The sequence below is a fragment of the Xiphophorus maculatus genome, chromosome 16 (assembly GCF_002775205.1).
Source record: "Xiphophorus maculatus strain JP 163 A chromosome 16, X_maculatus-5.0-male, whole genome shotgun sequence".
NCBI classification, from domain to species: domain Eukaryota; kingdom Metazoa; phylum Chordata; class Actinopteri; order Cyprinodontiformes; family Poeciliidae; genus Xiphophorus; species Xiphophorus maculatus.
In genome coordinates, this window is record NC_036458.1 from 5226771 (window position 1) to 5247842 (window position 21072).

Consider the following 21072-nt stretch of genomic DNA (forward strand, 5'->3'; position numbering starts at 1 on the left):
AAAAAGAAAAATTGCTCAGATATAAGCTGAAAAATTCAGCTCGAATACACCCTGAAGCTAATAAAAGTCGGAGCTTCTCCACCAATCCCAGCTGCAAAATCCAATATGGTTGCTGCACATATACAATAAATTGACAGACTGAGTAGAAACCATATATTGGCTGGTCAGCACTTCTTGCTGAGATTACGGTAGTTAGGACTATAAATCTAAACATTTAAATCCTAAACATTAAATAGGAGCACATTTTAAATATTGCTGACAAGAAACTCTCTCAAAGTCTATTGAAAAGCATGTCAGTTTCATAAAGAAGAAACTTTTATTTGTGAAATCGAAACCGGAAGTTAGTGGGTTGCTAATGTTTTTATCCTCTTCCTGTTTGTCAGCGGGGTTTTTTTTTTCTGTTGGCCTCTTCGGTGAAACTGGTTTCTTAACGTCTGAGTTTAGCTAGCTGACACCTGCGACGGTTTCCCCTTTAAACGCGGAAACTGTTTTACCTGCAGCATTAAAGATGGCGGCAGCCTAGGAGCAGTTATTTTTTATTTGCTCGTCGTACAGTTTATGTGGACGGAACCGGTTATGTTGGCTACCTCGGGAAAACTGCCAGATTCGGGCTGAGTTTCTGGTATGACGGGGTAAGAGGAAACACCTTCTGTTTAATTTGTAATTCGGTCTCAGCTGCTTCATTAATTCTTCTCGCTTGCGTCGCTTAAACCCTGTCAAAATTAAATCCTAATGTATCAAACTAACAGGACTGGAAGATAGTAACGCTCATTTTAGCCAATAAACGGTGATGACAAGCGTTTAAAAACCATAAACGACAGGTAAGTGACTGTTAAAAATGCATCTATTTTATTTTTAGAAACGTTTATATGATTGTTGTTATTGATTTTGATGAGATAACTGCCGTATTTATTATTTTAGGTGAGTTTTGCGTTTTATTTAAATGAATGGCAGGGTTTTATTGTATGTTAATCGACATAATGCCATATATATGATTAAACCATCTCTTATGTTTGACAAAATGAAGCAATTTATCCATCTTTTTACTTTAAATCTAGATATCCTGATGTCAGTTTGACTTAATCTGTGATTTCACAGTAAATTTAGGACTCTGTAAGCTACTTATCAGACATATCTGTTGAATAAATCAAACTGACTTAAGGTATAGTTTGACACATGTGGAATAATATTACATTAATGTCAATATCTAATGTAAGTTGTGATTTATTCAAAGAAATCTGTCATCTAATAAACACTCTTTAAAGCACACATGTCTCTGGTGACATCACAGGTAGCATTCTTTTGAAATGACCTGTTTTCCTTTTTTTTAATGAGTTCTTTAATGATCTTGGGAGTTAAATGGAAAACGTCAAACAAGAATATCAATTTGTGCCATTTAAAGTTCTGAAGGCTTTAATTATCTTTAGGTTCGCCATGTATGTTGGCAACAATAATGGTTTGAACATAATCTGAGTCAAACACATAAAGTTGACAATGTTGTAACAAGAAAGACTTTCACTCTGCAAACAGCTCGATTCAGCCTCTGGTGATTTCATCAATAAAATAAATCCTAAAGCAGCTTTGATGGTGTTTTGAAAATATTGTATTTAAAAAAAGTCCTGCTTTGTCAAAAGTAAAGCTCCAATGCTCAGATGTTTTTTTTTTATGGGGTCAGTGTGGATTTATTATTGGAAAAAAATACATGACTGCAAAGTATCTTTAAGTCTGACTTTATGTTCCCAGGTCAGCATCTTAAAGTCCAGAGGTCCATCACAGATTTTCAAATGAAAATGGAGGAAAAGCCCCTCTCTGGCCCAGACAACACCAGGCTGGAGGTGATTCTTCCTCAAACAGATTTCTTTGTGTTTGTTTTTGAATATTTAATCCCTATTTTGCACTTTGTATTGTTTATTTTGCAGGCCCTGATCCAAGACGTGTACTCTGAGCTGGTGGAAGATGCGTGTTTGGGCCTGTGTTTTGAGGTGCATCGCGCCGTTAAACAGGGCTATTTCTTCTTGGATGAAACGGACCAAGACAGCATAAAGGAGTTTGGTTGGTGGCCAGTCCTTCTAGTGTTTTCTGGTAAAAAAAAATTCCACTCTGTCACCAGGTTCTTTTACCATATATGTATCTGTTTATTCCTTCAGAAATAGTGGATCAGCCAGGAGTGGACATATTTGGTCAGGTGTTTAATCAGTGGAAGAATAAAGAGTGTGAATGTCCCAACTGTAAAAGGTTAATAGCAGCTTCTCGCTTTGCTCCTCATCTGGAAAAATGTCTGGGCATGGGACGCAACAGCAGCCGCATCGCTAACCGCAGGTCAGTCAGGAATGATTGGAACTGATTTGTGTCTCATTTTAAATTCTGAACTTTTATGTTATCTCATTAATTGTTTGGTTTTAAAAGATTAGCCACCAATAACAACATCAGCAAATCTGAGAGTGATCAGGAAGATAACGACGACCTTAACGACAATGATTGGTCGTACGGAGCGGAAAAGAAAGGTGAGAACCTAAAAATCGTCATAGATAACTCTGTTAATGCTGATACGTACTAAGCACATTTATCATGCATCTTTTGCAGCCAAGAAGAGAAGGCCAGATAAGGTAAATTAGTTGTAGTGTTTAGGCACAGAGTAAACGTTTTCTGATTGCAGGTAGAAGTATAATTATAATATCTTCCTTTTGCAGAATCAGAACTCTCCAAGAAGATCCAAATCTCTGAAACATAAAAATGGTGAGTGGCTCAGAAGAGTAGATTCTGTTTTAGTGGAAAAGATTAATCTCAGTTAATAATCTGTAACCTATCTTACAGTCAAGATGATATGAAAGAGAACAGAAAAGGTTTTGCTTTTTAAAAAAAAAAAGCAAACTAGTTTATAATGCTTGCGAATTAAAAAAAAAATTTTTTAGAGTGTTGAAAATGTTTTTGTTTGTTTTTATTTTAAATGCTGATTAAGCATGAATAAGTTTTTATTTTGCTAATTGTTTAAACCCCGTTTACACATATTTGTTTAATTTGACTTTCAACTTTGCTTATTAAATACCGTAAAATTTCTGTCACAAATTTAAGAGTCAGAGTTTTAAAACAAGGGACCATGAAAAAGTTACATCTTTGTAAAGTGAAAATGGAGAGCTACTTTTACAAATTAAACGTCATTGAACACATTTTTTAAAATTATAGTACATTAAGATGTATTTCTTGTGTCATTTAGGCGAGCTTGGGACTAGCCTTAGTTCGGATCCCTACAAGGTAACACATCTTCAGACATTTGTGACTTTTATTCTATATTTTTCCGTCCTGATTTCAGATGGTTTTGTCTTTCTCAGCAGTACAACTACAACGCTGGCATCAGCTATGAAAGCTTGGGACCAAATGAAATCAGATCTTTATTAACAACAGTGAGCATCTTTCATGGCACCTTGCATTAATGTTTCTGGTCACTGTTAACTTTAATTGTTAATTAAAGTGATGTGTTTCTGCAGCAATGTGGGGTGATCTCTGAGCATACCAAGAGGATGTGCACAAGGTAGTCACTGTGTGGGGCAGTATTTGTTTAACCGATGCATTTTTTGATGCAAAGGATTCTCTAAAGGAATGCCGTTATTGGATTGTAGACAACAACATGTTTCATACTTAAAAAAAGTAATGGAATTATTGATGTCTGTATTTTTTTAATGCATTTCTAATAAGTAAGCGTAAATCGTTAAATGAAAAATCTGCAGATTAATCATCAGAATAATCGATTATTCATTTACTAAAATAATTGTTAGTTGCAGCCCTAGAAAAGATGAACATGAGGGGACATGTTGGCGAAAAGAAAAGCACTTGGATTGATTGATAATGCCGCCTTGTGTCCCTTCAGGTCTCATCGATGTCCACAGCACACAGATGATCAGAGGAGGGCCATCAGGTTGTTCCTCCTGGGGCCATCCGTGTGAGTCTGTCTGCCTCCTTCCTCAAAAATATTCTGTTTTTATTCCCCAAGTGACGATTTTGGGGATTCATAAAAGTATAAGCTGACAAAGTTTTACTTAAAACCATTTAAAGTATGTTTTAATTGAATAGCATTTTGTTTTATACAAAAAAAAAAGGCAAAATGTCACCGGAAGTACTCCATACTTTTAAAACAGGTTTGTTTGGCTTAATGATTAAACATGTTTGCCTAATTTATTATTAAAGAATAGGGGAAAAATTGTGTCTATGTATTTTTTTTTAGAAATGCACCAATCTCTACAAATATCGGTGTATCTGTCCCAATATTGGAAAAAGAAAATTGTGACATTTTGCCCAATCCATAAATGCAGATCTACCCAGTCTAATTCTATGCGTTATTTATTTTTGCATTGTATTTAGAATTCCTAATTTCACTTTCTGAATTATATGAAAGAAGGTTTGTTGCAGTTTATGTTTACATGTTTGACCACAGTATTTTTTGACAGTTTCAGTTTCTTTATTATTTATTTTACATTATCTCTTATAGTCCTACTTACTAATTAAAGTTGTTTTTACATGTATGACCAGCTTATGAAGCTATCGGTGTATTTAAGTGTGCTGTTCTGGTGCAGAGTTATCAAATGCATATGTAATTTAGTACATTTATGTCTGTGTTTAAAAAAAGAAAAAGTCTCAATCCAGCTGTGTCAAACTTGAGGCCCATGGACCAAATCCTGTCCGCCATATCTTTTTATGTGGCCCTCTGGATTCACTAAGTGTGCTCAAATATTATGTTATCAGTCAAATCAAGGCAGTTTTTATCCATTTACTGCCAAATTTTATCAGTCGATCCAGTATCTTGAGAATTATCGTGGAAATTCACGCAAAATCAACAAATCCGGGCTTGCCGTGGTGGCGTAGCGGTTGGCGCGACCCGTATTTGGAGGCCTTCAGTCCTCGACGTGGCCGTCGCGGGTTCGACTCCCGGACCCGACGACATTTGCCGCATGTCTTCCCCCCTCTCCTTCCCCGTTTCCTGTCAGCCTACTGTCATATAAGGGACACTAGAGCCCACAAAGAGACCCCCTGGAGGGGTAAAAAAAAAAAAAATCCCTGCACTTTTTTGCACTGATACATACAGTAATTGGGAGTTTGTTGTAGGTTTTTCTCAAAAATTGTCAAAAACTTTCTTACTTGGACTAAACAGCTGCCTCATCCTTAATTGATGTCAGATTATAGTCCATGATCTATATGAAAAGTTGCATTTACCATCATAAATGAGCGCAAATATTTCCAAATTAGTAGCACAAACATTTAGATTTTTATTGCAAACAAAATTGCAAAAAGTATCACAAAATCCTGGAGGGACTAAAAAAAATGTTCAATAATATTTAATTTTAAGAATTAATTGATCATTTAACAGTTTGCGAACAGGTTTTATCAATACATTCTGGCACAAGCGGCCTTTGAAGATCATTCATGGTCTTGATTTGGGTTTGACACCCCTGCCTTAATCACTGTTTTTCTACATTGGATCGGTATCAGCCGATACTAGAACTTAAATCCCTGTATCGGCATCGGAAGTGAAAAAAGTAGATTGGTGCATCCATAGTATTTTTTTGACATTTTCAACGCAATAACTTGAGTGTTAATAAACACCTGTATTTGTGTTCGTGACCTGTTTAGTTTCTAAAAGAAATAATAGTTTTTTGGGCATAAAAAATATTAAATAATTTATTTTTACTGTGTGTATTTTCACTGTTTTTGTGTGTGTACAGGCCGACGCTTCCTGATGCTGATGTGGAAGGCGACAGCTTTGACATTCCCAATGGTCAGGCCTTACTGAGCCGCCTGCAGTGGGAGGACTTCCCTGACGTCTCCCCCACAGACTCGGCCTCATCAAAAGCCAGTAAGGAAATGTCAACGCCATCAATCAAACCTAAACCTGAGGATTTAGGTTTTATAAATAAATGCATCCGTTTCTCTCACAGGCACCAATCATTCAGATTCCAAGAGGCCCAAAAAGAAGAAGAGGTTGGATCTGAGCTTGAACAGTGGAGGAGGAGGAGTAAATATGACTGGAGTCAGCAGCAGCAGCTGTCAGAGTAATATCAGCTTATCAACCAAAAAAAAGAAGCCCAAAACAGCAGCACCTTCTGTTTCCAGCATCTATGATGAATTAAACTAGCATGGACCTGCTTTTCATGCACAGGTTTAGGATATGACTTATCTTTGAATGTAGGGCTCCTCCTTCTTCATCAAAACTCTCACTCATCTACTTCTACGGGCCAGTTACATTGAATTGCAAATTTCCAGTTATATACAAGAAGCTTCAGATTTATTTTTAAATTAATAGGACTAGAAAATCAGGGGGTTTCACAATCAATTTCAACCCAAAAACAACTTTGCTGATAAGTTTTCCATATTTCTTAAAAGAAGAAAAAAAGAGACCTGGATCAAATAATTATGATTTATTACATAGGAAAAAATATATTATGTAGCTCCTTGTCAGAGTTGTCAAACCCATTTTGACATCTATGCAATAAATCTGGATTTCAAACTTCTTTTCACCTTTAATGCGACACATATCTTGTATAATTAGAAATGTAACAAATCTTTAGTAGAAGTCATTATCAATCCGGATCCTTGCTTGAGAAGCACTGTTTTTTGGGGGGAATATAAAAAGTAAAGAAGTTAAAACAGTATGCATGCACCCAAAATTTTACTTGTTTTTTTTATTTTTTTTAAAGCACCTTTTGGTTAACTTTCAGCATGCCACATTTCTCAGAAAATATGGATAGAAAAAAATATATGGGTGCTGCAGTAAGTGCGACGCCTTGCAAAGGTTCTCTAAATCCATCAGGATTACTGCAGGACTTAGTTCTGCTGTAATCCCTTTTCGGCTTTCTATGTTTGAGCAAAAAATAATTATTATTCAATAACAAAAGCTAATCCCAGATCATGATGCTGCCACCACTGTTTTGTGATGGTTTTTGGTTATGTTTGGTGTTTGTGTACAAAGTAGCTGTTTAATTGAAGTTTTTATCAGTTGAATGCAGGATAAATGTCACATTTAAGGAGAAAAGCCTTTGTGCACTTATAATTTATAACATCATGTTTCCTAAATATACTATGTAGAACATAAATAATTTATAATTTGTGTAAAAATTGAAAAAAAATCTAATATTTTTAGTGAATTCATGAAAAACTGTTTTTTACTTTGCTTTCTGATATCTTCAGTTCTTTGTGACTTCCTGCTTTTATTCTGCTCTTTTTTCTGCTCCATTTAAACAAAAGTACTGAGGAAGCATTCTCTACTCATCGGTGGCTTAATACTGGCCTTGTATTGCACAATTGTGTGTGTCTGTGGGCTGATTTGCATTCAGTGTGAATGTCACTTGGATATGTGTGTGTGTGTGTGTGGTCTTTTCACAAAATCATGAAATGTGACATTTTATGGAAGGACTTTGGCTATTTTAGATATTTACCTGCATTTACATGAATGTGGTTTTGTGAGTGCCTTTATAGTGATGTTCATGTATTTCTGAGGGGCTTTTATGGCACATGTAAAAACATTTAGTAGCATAACTGAACCAGGAATTCAGTGTATTTTTTATGTTTATATTTTTTCAGGCACTGTTTATGAATGTCAGAAAATATATGGGTGCTGCAGTAAGTGCGGCGGGTCTGTGTTCTGTGATTATATATATATGCTTATGCTGTTTTTTTATTATTAGTAAACATGCTGTAGTTTTTAACCAACCTTGAAAGACTTTGGTTAGTTGCTGCATTGATATTATGATACAGTTTGACCAAAAAGTCAGTTATGGTGGAGCTGGCTTCACAAATAAGGTCCATATCGTTTTCAGTTACAGTTCTGATCAGAGACTTGCATCCCATCATTATCGGAGTAACTGGGTAATTAATTATGGACTTTTAATGATTTCTCGAAGATTCTCGTTATAGCTATTCCTAAACCTGTTTGGAAATGTGTGCTGTTGAAACATCCAATTGTGTTGATTTTTATTTCTACCATGTTGCTGTTTTTTGAGATTGAACAATATTCTCAACACTTAACTTTAATTTTTATGTAATTCACATTTGTTTGATACAATATTAGAAATGCACAGGAGTGCATATAATTCCGTTACTTTTAAATAAGGACACACTTTCTGACTAAAATCCAATAGCATAGCTTTTTTGTAGCGAACACAAATAATCCATCTGCAGCTAAAGCTTAATTTGGATTATTTACATTAACTGATTAATAATTGCAAAAGGTGCTTGATGTTTTTTTTGTCTTTTATTTGCTCTGAAGGTGCTGTTTTTTCAGCAAATAGCACGTTTTAGCATCTGTGTGCTAAATTTAACAATCACTAAATTAGTTGGCAATTATTTCAATTATCGATTAATCACAATTGTTTCAGCCTGAGTGCCTCGTTCTCGCTTTGAAAAATTATGTTTCCGTTTCAAATGCAAAAAGGACCGAGAGCATGTCAGAATGATCAGAACTGTATCTGTTTCGTATGTGAAGGCGACAATCAGATGAGGCTCGTGATGTGCACTATTACACAGACGTTTGAAATTTTTGCTTCTGGCGCTTTTGTGAATGAAACCAACAGCTGATGTGCATTAAAATGATAATGCAATATTGACTGATATTTATCAAGCACAGATGAGTGCCATGTATCTAAATGTGACTGTTTTTTCCCCCCTTCAATGCTACGTTTCTAAATAAACATTTAGTGCACCAACAGATTCAGGCGAATGAAACTGACTTGGCTGGAAATTCTTTAATTCTAGACACAGCTGAAACAAGACAAGTCCAGTATTGATCAGGAAGAATATCCCACTGCAAGTCTGTTAAGTGCCAGATGTAGTTTCATCAGATGTACTCTATTTTATTTACAGAAAATACAACATATTTACAGTCTCTCTCATGTCATGTCTAGCAGATGTTTAAGGTACCGATGCAAAGCAGCAAAAAGAAATGTCTTCGCCTCAATCGGAGACGGCTGGACAGTTTGTTTTCATCCACAGAAAGCTTTTATTCTAATATCATAACATAGGAGTCAAACTAGTAAAGGGCAATAGTGTTTTTAGATGTTACTTTTTTTTCTTGAAGCATAATTTGTTTTTCCAAAATGAAGAGTAACACACGAGAGATTGATAAACCTACCAACAAAAGACGAGATGAAGCCAGAGTGTTGCTAAATAATGCTCCAGTTAAATCCTCTGCGCTTAGACCGTACTTTTTATTTTTCTTGGTATGTGCTCAAACAGGCTCACTTTGCCCCCTGCCAAACACACACACACATTTAAGCAGCTGCAGCCTTGTTTTTGTACTCAAGCCTCTGTTTTTTATTTAGTCCATCTCTTTGCTGCAGTTATTTCTTGTTTTCCAAACTTCGTAATGTGCTGCAGCCTCGAGCCACATCGTGTCTTCTCAGCGGCTGTGCATTCCGAATATCAGAAAGCTAAAAAACACAGTGACTCCCACCAGGGAGATGGTCGCCGGGGCTGTGAAGAACTGCCTGTAGTTGATGCGGAAGTACCAGACCACAGCCAGGATCACCACGAATACGGGCACCACCAGGCTGCTGGTGCTGATGGCCACGCTGGCTGACCTGAATCCTCCAGACGCCACGGGGCCGGCCCCCGCCCCAGGCTGGGACCCTTCCTCCGGGTTCGGTCCTTGCACGGCCTGGGAGATGTGGCAGTGGATCACGCTGTTGTCGGTGATGTTTAAGGAGAACAGTGTCTTCTTGGGATCCTGCAGCAACTGGCCTCGGTAGATTAGTTTCACCTGATGCTCCCGTCCTGAAAAACATTTGCTGGAAAAGGAGAGAAAATGGATAAAAGATGCATTAGAGGAATTAATGCATATTTGGGAAACCTTAAAGGTGACCTATTATGCTTCCTTGAATATGTTATGAAAGATCTATATGCTTTTCAAAATATGTTTATTACATTTTTTGCACAAAATCATTCATGGATAATGAGATCTGTAATATTTTGAGCTTCTTTCAGAGTGAACTGTTTTAAGATGTCTTGTCACTTTAAATCCAAATAAGCTGCTGCTGGCCACGCCCCCCCCATCCCCCCAAGCTCAACGTTTACATTGGCATGTGAAAATCGCTGTAAACGGCAGTGCAATTACACAACTGTACATCTTTGAAAAGCAGAAGTGGAGCCTCCTGCACAACCAACAACAATGCAGCAATTGGTTTCTGGATGGTAAGTCAACAACAAAGCATTTTTTATTTTCCAGCAGCCATTGTACAGTACATACGGCGGTAAAAATCAGCTGACCAAAAGTGCTGGAGCTCAGCTTGGGTTGCTAAGTAACGGGCTGGGTTTGTTACGTGAGGGGTAGTGCCTGCTGATTCGTTATGTTACATTGAGAGGTTTTTAAAATGGGCCAACACCAAAAAACATTAGTTAGCTTATTCCCAAAAACAGCCTGGTGTTTTTATTAAGCACTTGATCTGTTTTTAGAAGCAGTAGAGATTCAATTGGAATTACGAAACGTGGATAATGTTAATTTTGCATAGTACGGCCCTTTTAAATGTTTTTTGGCAGACAGACTCGAGGTAAAACAACAAAGAATGAGTTTGTTTTTGTACATGACAAACATAAAATGTTGAATAAATGAAATCGTCATGATTAAAAAAAAAAGTATACTTGTCTCTCCCTGCAGAAAACAAGCTCAGCTTTCACATTTTTGTGTTAATGAAGCAAAACCTGCAGTCGATCTTGGTTTACCAAAATGTTAGAGCATTTCGACATCTAAGCTTGATGTTTATCCTGTGTTTTTTTTAATGTGCCACGTATTTATGTGTTTATGATTTTGTCTGACGTACTTGCTGTTCTGTTTGTAATTTTATTTGATTATTTTAAAGTGTGTTTAGAAAAGCGCTATACAAATAAAATGTATGTTTATTATTTTCCGTTGGGTATTTTTAGTCCATCCATCCATTGTCTGTACACCCTTGTCCCTAATGGGGTCGGGAGGGATGCTGGTTCCTATCTCCAGCGAACGTTTCGGGTGAGAGGCGGGGTCACCCTGGACAGGTCACCAGTCTGTCTCAGGGCAGGGTATTTTTAATCAACAAACCTTTTCAGTATTCCCACTGTATCTTCTGGTTCTACAACGGCAACCTCCTCTGTGTCGTTTAAAAATTTGAGTCGGACGGAGATAGAAGTGGTGGTGGAAGCACACGGGACGGTGGTTCTCAGACTCAGAAGGGCCTTCACTGGATGTCTGTCTACCCCTTTTAACTCCTCTTCCTCATCGTCATTCTCGTCAGCTTCGTCCTCCTCTCCGTCAGAGGAGTGCAGCGCTCCGGCCTGAGGCTGTTTGCTCCGTATGTCCAGCCGCAGGTCCGTCCAGACGTCCTCGGCTGCCTCCGCATCACCCTCTCCCCTCTCGTTCGCAGGCTCCCCGTCGTCCGGCTTGTTCTCCTGTGCAGGTTGGGCGGCCTGCTGCTCGGGGGCGTCGGCGCCGTTGGGCCCCCCGCTGTAGTTATCGTGGGCTCCCAGTCCTATTAGTGAGGCATGAGCGCCCACGGTGAGGATGGTGCCCAGGATGTGGTCTCCCCGATCTGTGACGTGAGTCGAAAGCCAGGCTAAGATGAGGGCCAGGGCGAGGAGCAGAGCGCCGCCCGTGGCCACCACCTCCTCCTCCACCCCCTCCAGCATGGTCAGTGCACACACCGCCATCTCTGTTCTCTGAACCTGAAGAAGAAGATGGACAGGTAAGGCTCAAGTTATTTTTTTTTATTGTAATGTTTATATTTAACAGGAAAATACTCAAAAATTGAGACCTGTCACGATAGCTAATTTTGCTAGATGTTATATTGTCCCAATAATTTTTGCGATAAATGATAATATCATTTTCAAGTGATATATTTGCAATATGCTGTAACTTTATTTTGTAAAAACACTTCTTCCAAAATGAAATGCCACACCCAAAAACAATAAATAAAATGGGGAAAAGCCACTTACAACCAAAATCAGAAATAAAATTTTCCTTGAAAATTTAAATCAGAATTTAAATTATTGAGCTCATTTTATCATGCGATTAAATGTGCATTGTGACAGGCTTAACTAATTTTAGTTCTTTTTTGTAACTTTCTTGTTGTTTTTTTCCCTAAAATTGAAAATTATTTCTACTCACTCAAGAATTAATTGATTGTTGCTTTTAAACTAAGAAAAAAAAACAACGACTTGACATTAACTAGTATCAAATTAAACTAAAGGTTTAAGACCATTTTAAAAATTTAAATCTGTTTTCATCATGATTTAAAGTCTTTTTAAATGAGGTATAAGAGAGATGAAGTATGCATCTGTTGCTGTGCACTGACAGTCAGACGTCTGAAATAAGGCTGCTAAAAACGTTGAAAACGAGCATATTTAGCAAATATTTTGTTGTTTTGTTTAGGCCAATCAAAACAAATGTACATCAAAATATTAGAATTGTAATAACTGTTATAAGTTAGCTGCAGTAGTAATACATTTCTGGGGTCTGGATAAGAATAATATATTTAAATCAAAATCAAATCACTTCTTAGGTCTTTTTTTTTTTAAAGCAAAGACACTAGGATAATTTAACTCAAGGTTATTATACGGTTATAGCGGCCCAAACCACAACCCTAACACATGCAAGACATGTTAGGGCAATATTTGACAATATATGGCAATATATAATTAGAAAAACTAAAAGTAGCAACACAAATTCAGACAAATTGTCCCCATTTGCATTAATGCGTCTTCATGTTTATTTTCTGCAAATACACTATTACGACGTTTTGATAGCTTATTATTACTTCATTCTCACTTTTTGACAGGACCCAAATGTGGACTAAGAGCAAATGTATTTAGAGGATAATGACTGCATATACAATTTAAGACCATTTAATAAATGAAAAAATAGGGATCCATGTTTAAAAAAAACAAAAAACAGGGGACGGAGAAGTGGGGGAAAACTGGAGGAACCAGCTGACATTTTTAAAACCTTCCGTATTTAGAATACTCCAAACACACGCTCAAAGACTGTGATATAAATGTATTCAAGCAGACGTAATTTATTTTAAGACCACTTTACAGATTAAAAAGTCAGGAAGAACAGACTGGTTCCCTTTCAAAGCTCCGCAGCAGCTGTTTTTTAAGCTACATTCAGTGACTGTCAACATCATTTGTCGAGCCGTTTATATTCTCCTCCATATCCATCTTTTATTCCAAGCATAAGGAAACTATGCTTTTGTTCTGCTTACTTGTCAGACTGTCACTCTGCTCTTATTAGCTCCTTAGCTTACCAGCTAGCTTTCCTAGCTTGATGAAAAACGACCTTCCGCTGTTTACGTGCCGCACAGCTAGCTTCCTTCTGTCGCAACAGTTTTCACATTGAATGCAGTCTTCGAGAAAACATATAAAAGTCCTTGATAAACTGTATTTTGGGTGGCCTTACCAGACAGCTGTAAAGTCAAAGCATGTTGAAAGACCAGGCTCGGTTTTAGTTAGCAGCTACGGCTCAGAAACCACAGAATAATAACAGTGCAGGCTCGGTTACGTCACCAGCCGGAGGTGGGAGCGGTTGTTATGGAAACGGGGCCCGCCTGTTGCTCCTCCTACTCTTACATTTACATTACAGCAGAGCAACAAGTAAAGATATACTAAACTAAAGTATGTAGCTTCAAGGAAACTATTCTTACTAACCAGTCAAACTTCGATTAGTGTAAATTGTTGCTTTTCTGTTTTGTTTTGAACAGAAGTGGGCAGTAGCTAGTTGCATTTACATGACTAACTGTTTTGGAAAAAAACTTTCTTTTAAATATTAAATCAGATGTTATGATTGATTACTCAGTACTGGAGTTGTCATTTTAACCATTTTTAAAAAACTATTTCTACCATTGGAATGGTTACTTTTGCTTAAGTGAAAAATATATTGAGGTTGTGCTGGGTTTAGCTGGGTACAATTTTCAGGTACTCTACCCACTTCTGATAATAACTACATTACTTGAGTAATACTATTTAAAAGTAACCCTACTCAGTATTATGTAAAAGCGACTTTTTTGAGCTTTACATCATATTATAATGGTATTCCTTCATCAAATATGTACCTGGAGTATTACTTTGACTCTTTCATGAATGTTTCGGAAATTTGTTAATCTCCCATGTTGTTAACGGCTTAATGGAGAAATGTTTTTGTGATGACATCCTGTAGGCAGAGTATCAGAAAGTAAGTATTTACGCCTCTTCAATTGAGGAGGAAACTTATGTTCGGGATAAATAAAGGAAGATCTAAAATAAAATTTAAAAAAATCCTAAGTAACATGAAATTTTTATATTTTTTGCTCCTTGCAGAGTGAAACATTTGAAAATGTATTTCTTGTCATTTGATTATTATGGTTTGCAGATAATAAAAATTCAACATGTCAGAAAATTAGGACAAAAAAAATTATGAAAAACAAATATTTCGAAACAAATTTCAGAATACTAAAATATTAATTTCTATCCTACTAATACTTAATCCTTTTACATGAATTAGTTCACAAAAGACCCTGGCTCCTCAGAGGCCAGTTTCCAAGCATATTTATAGAAAGTTAAGTGGAAGGAAAACGTGCACCAGCAACAAGAACAATCAATGCTTAATATTTTATTGTCATTTTTTAAAAAAAGCATATAACATCTGAGTACTTTATTGTGACATAATCTTTAAAAGAAAACTTGCAATGTAGGAAATGAGAATCTGCAAAGCAAACAATGCAAAACAAAATAGCCTATGGCACAAAAATATTGCTGCCAAACAAATAATTGATAATAAAATGCAGTGAGAACCCTGCAGAAGTTATCCTGTAGTATTTGCAAATGCACACCACTTGAATCTTTTCATATTTTGTCCTTTTACAACCACAAACTTCAATGTAATTTGTGGTTTTCAATACATTAACCCAAAGAAAAATAGTCTTTAAAAATACAGCCAGAGGAAAAGTTTCCATTTTTCTTTTTGTTTCTCAAGCAAAAATCTGAAACGTGTGGCATGCATTTGTATTGACCCAGGTTTATTCTGGTAGCTCTAAACACCACCTAGTGCAGAGGTGTCAAACTCACTTTTTTTTTTTTTGCCAAATGAAGATCATGAATGCTCTTAAAGGGCCGGTTGTGCCAGAATGTATTGATAAAACCTGTGCACAAATTAATAAAAATCAACGTGTTTGTGCTACTAGTTTGGAAATATTTGCACTTATTTATGACGGTAAGTGCAACTTTTTATTACTCGCTGTATAGGTCATGGACTATAATCTGACATCAATTAAGGCTGAGGCAGCCATTTAGCACAAGTAAGAAAGTTTTTGACAATTTCTGAGAAAAATGTGCAATAAACTCCCAATTATGAATTGGCGCAAAAAAGTGCAGGGATTTGTTGATTTTGCGTGAATTTCCACGATAATTCTCAAGAAACTGGAGGGACTGATTGATATAATTTGGCAGTAAACAGATAAAAACTGCACTGATTTGATTGATAACATGATATTTAAGCAGATTTAGTGTTTAATCTAGAATCTAAAGGGCCACAAAAAAAAAAGCTGTGGCCTTGAGTTTGACACGTGACCTAGTGTGACCAACTCCAACTTTTCAGGCAGCATCTCTTATAAGAACTAAAGAATAATTTACATTTTGAGGAATCAGTGTTATCCACTGCACTACCAAGCAGCCTGCGTGTGACAATTTGGATTTAGAATCAATAGTAATAAGTTTTAAGATGATATGACAACATCAATATTTATTGGAGTGTCTTGTTGTCACACAGTAGCAGATATTCCCTCACAGAGCCAGGAAGGTTCAGCTCACATACAGCTGAGTGACAGCGGGCTCCTAAATGCTGACGCACAGCACAACGGCAGAGATGCTGCAAGGATCGAGGCTGAGTGCTCCTCTGACGCAGCGAGCGGAGAAACAACAGGTGCTCCTGGGAAAGCTGCAGGCAGAAACAGAGACATGAGAGCAAACGACAAGAGAGCGGATTTAATACCTCAGAGAGCTCACCGTGTCAGGAGGCAGGGAGTCTGACCAATCACAGGGCGGGATGGATGTATACGAGTTCAGCATCACGCCCAGAACATCAGGATACAAGGCCAGCTGTTTCAGCATCTGGAACGGATCAAAGTTCAGTGAATTCATAAACCTGACACAGCACCAGAGGAGGTAAATAAACCCTATTTATTTCTGTAAATATGGAATTTTTTTTAGTCAGCCAAATAAGGGGAACAATCTGTTTCTTTGTAAAGCTTTTTTAATTCCTTATTTTTTCAGAAATAAATTTACAACTTAAAGGGGCAGAATTACATATTTTCCAGTCACATTGTCATTTTACAGCACAATCAAGTAACTATGTTACCTTGAGATGCTATAGAAATACTGTAGATATCAAATATGACTTAAAGGAAATTTGATTTAATAATTTATCGCCTTGAAACTGGGAATCTGTCTCTTTAAGAATCTCCTGCTCTTTCTGAAACTCTGCCTTTAGGAAGTCATCACAACATGGCTCCTCTATTAACCCTTAAACAATGTTTTAACCAGCGTTGCAGAAAGAAGTAGCTGGTATAATAAGCAGATGCGCAGTTGCGGCTGGATAGTCTGAAGGAGCTGAGATGGGGAGATGCTTGGGAAGGGTTGCTCTCAGAGGCAGAAACTTTATGCATTCCCAAAAACATACCAATGGTCCACCCCTGAATGCCACACAGCCTCCAACAATTAGCACCAGTTGGATCATAATGTGGTTTTTGCTTTGGTGTTTTAAAAAAGCAGGGTTGCCAGTAAAGTTTTAACAACTTAAAATAAGTTATTTGTTAATTTATCTGTAATATATGGACACAAAACTGGTTTTAGAGTTTCATAATATAATCCAAAAAAAGGAAACTGATGAAGCAGTAGACTCAGAAAGTTTGGAGTTTGGAGAACTGTCAGTCTTCAATAAAAGATGATTTGAGAGTTTTTAAGAATCAGAAGCAGAGATCTAAATTTTTATTCAGTTTTTCATGAAAATAAAAAGCAGACATGCATATTTGTGTGTATATCAGCTCAGTGTCGGTTAAACCTTTGGTGAAACAGGTTTTGCTCCATAGTTCAGAAGGGATCGTGCTATAGCTTCAGATTGCTGAGTTGGGTAATCTTCCACAACCTTAAAAAACAACAACAAAAACAGTGCTTATACTGCTTTCTGCCTTAAAATTAGTATCTATCTCATCCCTGCTGTTACGCAAACAGTCTGGTACCTGCAGCAGACAGTCCATTGGTGTGTATCCTGCACAGTTCTCAACATCAGCCTTCGCTCCATGCTGCAGGAGGACGTCTACAATCCTGCAGCAGCAGTTTGCGCAGGCGTTATGCAGCGGGGTGTGTTGCTTCCTGCCTGCAGTTTGGGGATTAGCTCCTGCATCCAGCAGCTTCTGGCTCACACGGAGGTATCTCCCAGCTTCGGACGGCCTCTCGGCTCCAGAGCAAGCAGCATTCAGGGGGGTCTCCCCCTCTCGATTGGTGGCTAAAACATCGGCGCCGTGGCTGAGGAAGAGCTGGACGTGCTCCTCCAGGCCTCGCTGAGCAGCCACATGCAGAGGGGTGAGCCTCGACTCCCGGCTCCGCACGTTGATGTCTGCGCCTCCTTCTAAAAGCAGCTCAGCACAGCTGGGAAACAGTCAAATCCTGATTATCTATGCATTAGAGTTTTTCTTAACATCAGACACAAAAGTGATGCCATATTTGGACATACATGTTTACATGCTCCTGTTTTTATATGGTATAAAAATATGAGACCATAAATCACTTTAAAACTTCCCCCTGCATAACTGACACACATCCTGTGCAATTCAACTTAAAAACAATCAAATATGTTAGGGGAAAGTAAAAAAGAAATCTGCACAACAGTAAACATATTTTCTTTGATTCAATTTTGGCGTTCAATCTTCTTGGGGTCAGTATCCCACATCTTGATTTGATAAAAAGTTATGAAGTCAAAACTTTCCAAAAATTCTCAAATTTCCTCACATTCATAACTAAAATTTGATAGATGTGAATCAATTTCATTACTTCATTAAAAAGGTTATTGATTTGGTTGGATGTTCGAACTGATTCTGTTGTACAAAAATGAACTGTTCCTCCAGCTTTTGAGCAAACAGCTGGATGTTTTAACAAAAACTGAAAAGTAACCCCATAACATGATACTGGTATAGTGTTTTTTTTACCCTTGTTCTCATCAAACAGTAACTGGTCATTAACCCAAACGATGCTGGAAGATTTTAGTCTTGTCTGGATGCTTTTCTCAGAAAAAAGCTCTATGCTTTCTCCCTGTATGGAGGAAATAATACGTTTGAAGCTCCAATCTGCACTGTGCCGTGGAGTAAATTTGGAAATTGTCAGCAAACTGTGGCTGTAGGATACAAATGAGAAAATTTCACAAAAACAAAACAAAACGAATCCTAATGTTTTTCAAAGTTGATCAGACTGATTCAGAATCTAAAAGCTGAAACTGAATCACAAAGGTGCTTCAAAAAAGGTTTAGTTTAAGTGTGTGCAAACCAGATTACGGCACCTTTTAAACTTTACATACTTCACATATGAATAATTTTGATTTTCACTTAAGTATCAGATTTTATCTAAAAAAAATTTTTTTTTTTTACAGGTGTGTAGATTTAACAGCATCTGTATATATTTAGGTTAAAAGGAAACTATAATTTACAGTCCAATCACAAAAACATACTTTTTTCCAGACTTCCTTGCATAATTAATTTCCCACAGTTCTGTTGTTGACGATATATTTCAAACTATAAAGGTCGCTTTACTTTTTATTTACATTAGCTGTCCACTAGGTGGCAGTCTATAGAGTGGCACTAGTATCAAATAAAGTGCATTTTATGTAAGTACATAATCACATACAATCAAACAGCTTTTGAAAAGGTTGTGTGCCTTACTGATTTCTAAGCATAAACAGGTTAGCTAATGATTTACAGCAGGGGTATCAAACTCATTCTGGGCCATATAAAAAATCTGAACGTTCTTAAAGGGGCGGTTGTGCAGGAATGTATTAATAAAACCCACTAAGCTGTTAAAATGTCAATAAATAGCTGTTTGTTTCAGTATTCAATAAGCGTTTCTTAAAATTACATATTGAACATCTTTTCACACTGGTCAGTCCATCCAGGATTTTATAAATGTTTGTTTTGTTTTTTGCAGTAAAAATCACAGATTTTGCAGTGCTAATTTAAAAATATTTGTGATATTTGCGCTAATCTATTATGTTAAATGTGACTTTTTACCAATTGCCGTATCAGTCACAGACTAAAACTTGACATCAAGTAAGGCTGACCAACGTTTTTGGCCAATTTTAAGCAATATTTGCAGTAAAATTCAGAAGAAAATGTGGGGATATGTAGATTTTGTGTGACAAGCTGAAGGGATTAATTGATGTACTTTGGAGTCTAAAGGGCCACATAAACAGCTTCGGTGGGCCAGATTTAGTCCCTAGGCCTTGAGTTTGATGCATGTGATTTACAGTATAAACGGTTTGACCACTCACTGGAATGACTGGGCAGAGGTACAGAGGTGAAGAGGAGCACTGCCATCTGCTGCCAGCACTTCAGGATCTGCTCCATGGGAGAGCAGCAGCTGGACGCAGACAGGGTGGCCGCCTATGCAGGCGTCGTGGAGTGCCGTGTTGCCTCCAGGGTTGGCGTTCACCTCAGCACCACGAAACAGCAGCTCCTCCACACACGCCGTGTGACCCCGGCTGGCAGCCAGGCGTAAGGCCGATGTTTGTTTCACCTTGGAGCTCAGCGTCCACATGCCTGATGAAAGCAGCAGCGTTACTGGCACTGCTAGCACTTAAATTAACAATATAAACTAAAATCTCTGGGGCATACCCATTTCTGGAGCCCACACCATCTCCTCATGCACCGTCTCCATCAGGGCGTTGACCATTGCAGGGTCTTTCAGCACAGCGTAGACTCCCTTTATGTCTCCGCACATGAAGGTGTTGTGGATGCTGGTGTCTCTGCAGCGGATCTGGGGTGGAGGGGCTCTGACCTCTTGGAGCCGCTGCTGCCTGGGAGGGAGTCGGGGGGCCCGAGGCAGCGGAGGCCGGATCATGGCTCTCCTATGAGCCAAAGCTCGCCGTTCATCCTCCCAGTCCTGGACCTCCTGCTCCAGTCTGAGAGAGCGTAGTGAGGTAGAGGAGAATGGAAATGTGTCCTTGGACATAACACCCTACAATCAATCCCATAAAGTAAAACCAATGAGATAATGGCAAGCAAACAGAAGACATTAACTTTATTCAAACCTCTTGTGTATAAGAAATGAGCAGTATTGCTTATAGAAATGTCAGCAAAGAGCTTTCACTCACCCTCTAATGGAAGTGCCTCAAGTTTCTATGGAATCCAAACAAATATAAAGCAATTTACAACAACTGAACCCATTTCTGTTTTAAGTTAAACTCATAAGAAAAAAAATCTTCTGAATCAAATGCCCTTCATTTGTGCCCAGTCACAAGATAACTGCTCAAATAAGTTCTACACTGGATATTTTTAGATCAGAATGCAAACTGATACTCGCACTATCTGATGTGACCACTAGATGGCAGCATTAGCCGCCTTACGTTTATCTCCAGTAAAAAGCAAAGAGCACAGATGTTGACATCTAATACACCACACAGAGGACTAGATGAGCTGGACTGAGTGATTCATAAAGCAGCTTACCGTTATTATTTATTCATTTGTTTACTTCGGGCTGGAAAAAATAAATAAAAGAAGAGTAAAATAAGACGTGACAGTAATAACGATTGTCATCAAGTAAAAAGCTAACACCTAATAATTAGAAATTCCGAAATACCGAACAATTAAAAAAAATTACGCTCCAACGACGGGCTTTTCAGATTTATTATTTGTTGACAGAAGTTCTGTGCTCTTAAAAGTTTGCGCTTAAAAATGAACAGAAAGTACTCTAGATGTTAGGTAAGCTTTTATAGCTAACCGACGCTACCTTACGGAGCAGAGAACGCTCTTGACCGACGTCAACTGAATGCGCGAGTGATCGTTACGTCAGCACGTCGTGTTCGAACGTATCGGCGGGGTACCAAGAAGC

The 21072-nt window shown here is 37.8% G+C and overlaps 3 protein-coding genes across 8 annotated transcripts; 1 reads left to right on the forward strand and 2 right to left on the reverse strand.

Annotated features, from left to right (window-relative positions):
• Nucleotides 1–380: 380 nt before the first annotated feature.
• Nucleotides 381–9087, forward strand: atxn7l3 (ataxin 7 like 3). 3 transcript variants are annotated; one of them, XM_023349009.1, is made up of 14 exons: nucleotides 381–632; nucleotides 750–821; nucleotides 1744–1835; nucleotides 1920–2052; nucleotides 2148–2319; nucleotides 2407–2504; nucleotides 2584–2606; nucleotides 2691–2736; nucleotides 3215–3252; nucleotides 3330–3401; nucleotides 3486–3529; nucleotides 3866–3937; nucleotides 5715–5845; nucleotides 5928–9087. In XM_023349009.1, exons 3-14 carry the CDS (start codon nucleotides 1785–1787, stop codon nucleotides 6122–6124), a joined length of 1077 nt encoding a protein of 358 aa, XP_023204777.1. In that variant the 5' UTR covers nucleotides 381–632; nucleotides 750–821; nucleotides 1744–1784; the 3' UTR covers nucleotides 6125–9087. The 3 variants fall into 3 exon arrangements, with proteins under 3 accessions (XP_023204777.1, XP_014330661.1, XP_023204779.1); XM_014475175.2 differs by lacking the exon at nucleotides 750–821; XM_023349011.1 differs by lacking the exon at nucleotides 750–821 and having other exon boundaries at nucleotides 3333–3401.
• tmub2 (transmembrane and ubiquitin like domain containing 2) lies at nucleotides 8715–13524 on the reverse strand. Of its 2 annotated transcripts, none has more exons than XM_005796662.2 (3): nucleotides 13406–13524; nucleotides 11054–11673; nucleotides 8715–9770 (listed from the first exon to the last, which is right to left on the reverse strand). In XM_005796662.2, exons 2-3 carry the CDS (start codon nucleotides 11656–11658, stop codon nucleotides 9383–9385), a joined length of 993 nt encoding a protein of 330 aa, XP_005796719.1. In that variant the 5' UTR covers nucleotides 11659–11673; nucleotides 13406–13524; the 3' UTR covers nucleotides 8715–9382. The 2 variants fall into 2 exon arrangements, with proteins under 2 accessions (XP_005796719.1, XP_005796720.1); XM_005796663.2 differs by lacking the exon at nucleotides 13406–13524 and adding an exon at nucleotides 13254–13385.
• A 1877-nt stretch (nucleotides 13525–15401) lies between these two features.
• LOC102236388 (ankyrin repeat and SOCS box protein 16-like) lies at nucleotides 15402–21015 on the reverse strand. Of its 3 annotated transcripts, none has more exons than XM_023348566.1 (8): nucleotides 20688–21015; nucleotides 20336–20360; nucleotides 19857–20199; nucleotides 19514–19781; nucleotides 17217–17625; nucleotides 17039–17122; nucleotides 15985–16089; nucleotides 15402–15916 (listed from the first exon to the last, which is right to left on the reverse strand). In XM_023348566.1, exons 3-8 carry the CDS (start codon nucleotides 20191–20193, stop codon nucleotides 15722–15724), a joined length of 1398 nt encoding a protein of 465 aa, XP_023204334.1. In that variant the 5' UTR covers nucleotides 20194–20199; nucleotides 20336–20360; nucleotides 20688–21015; the 3' UTR covers nucleotides 15402–15721. The 3 variants fall into 3 exon arrangements, with proteins under 3 accessions (XP_023204334.1, XP_023204336.1, XP_005796797.2); XM_023348568.1 differs by having other exon boundaries at nucleotides 19857–20143; nucleotides 20688–21014; XM_005796740.2 differs by lacking the exon at nucleotides 20688–21015 and having other exon boundaries at nucleotides 19857–20143; nucleotides 20336–20493.
• Nucleotides 21016–21072: the final 57 nt, after the last annotated feature.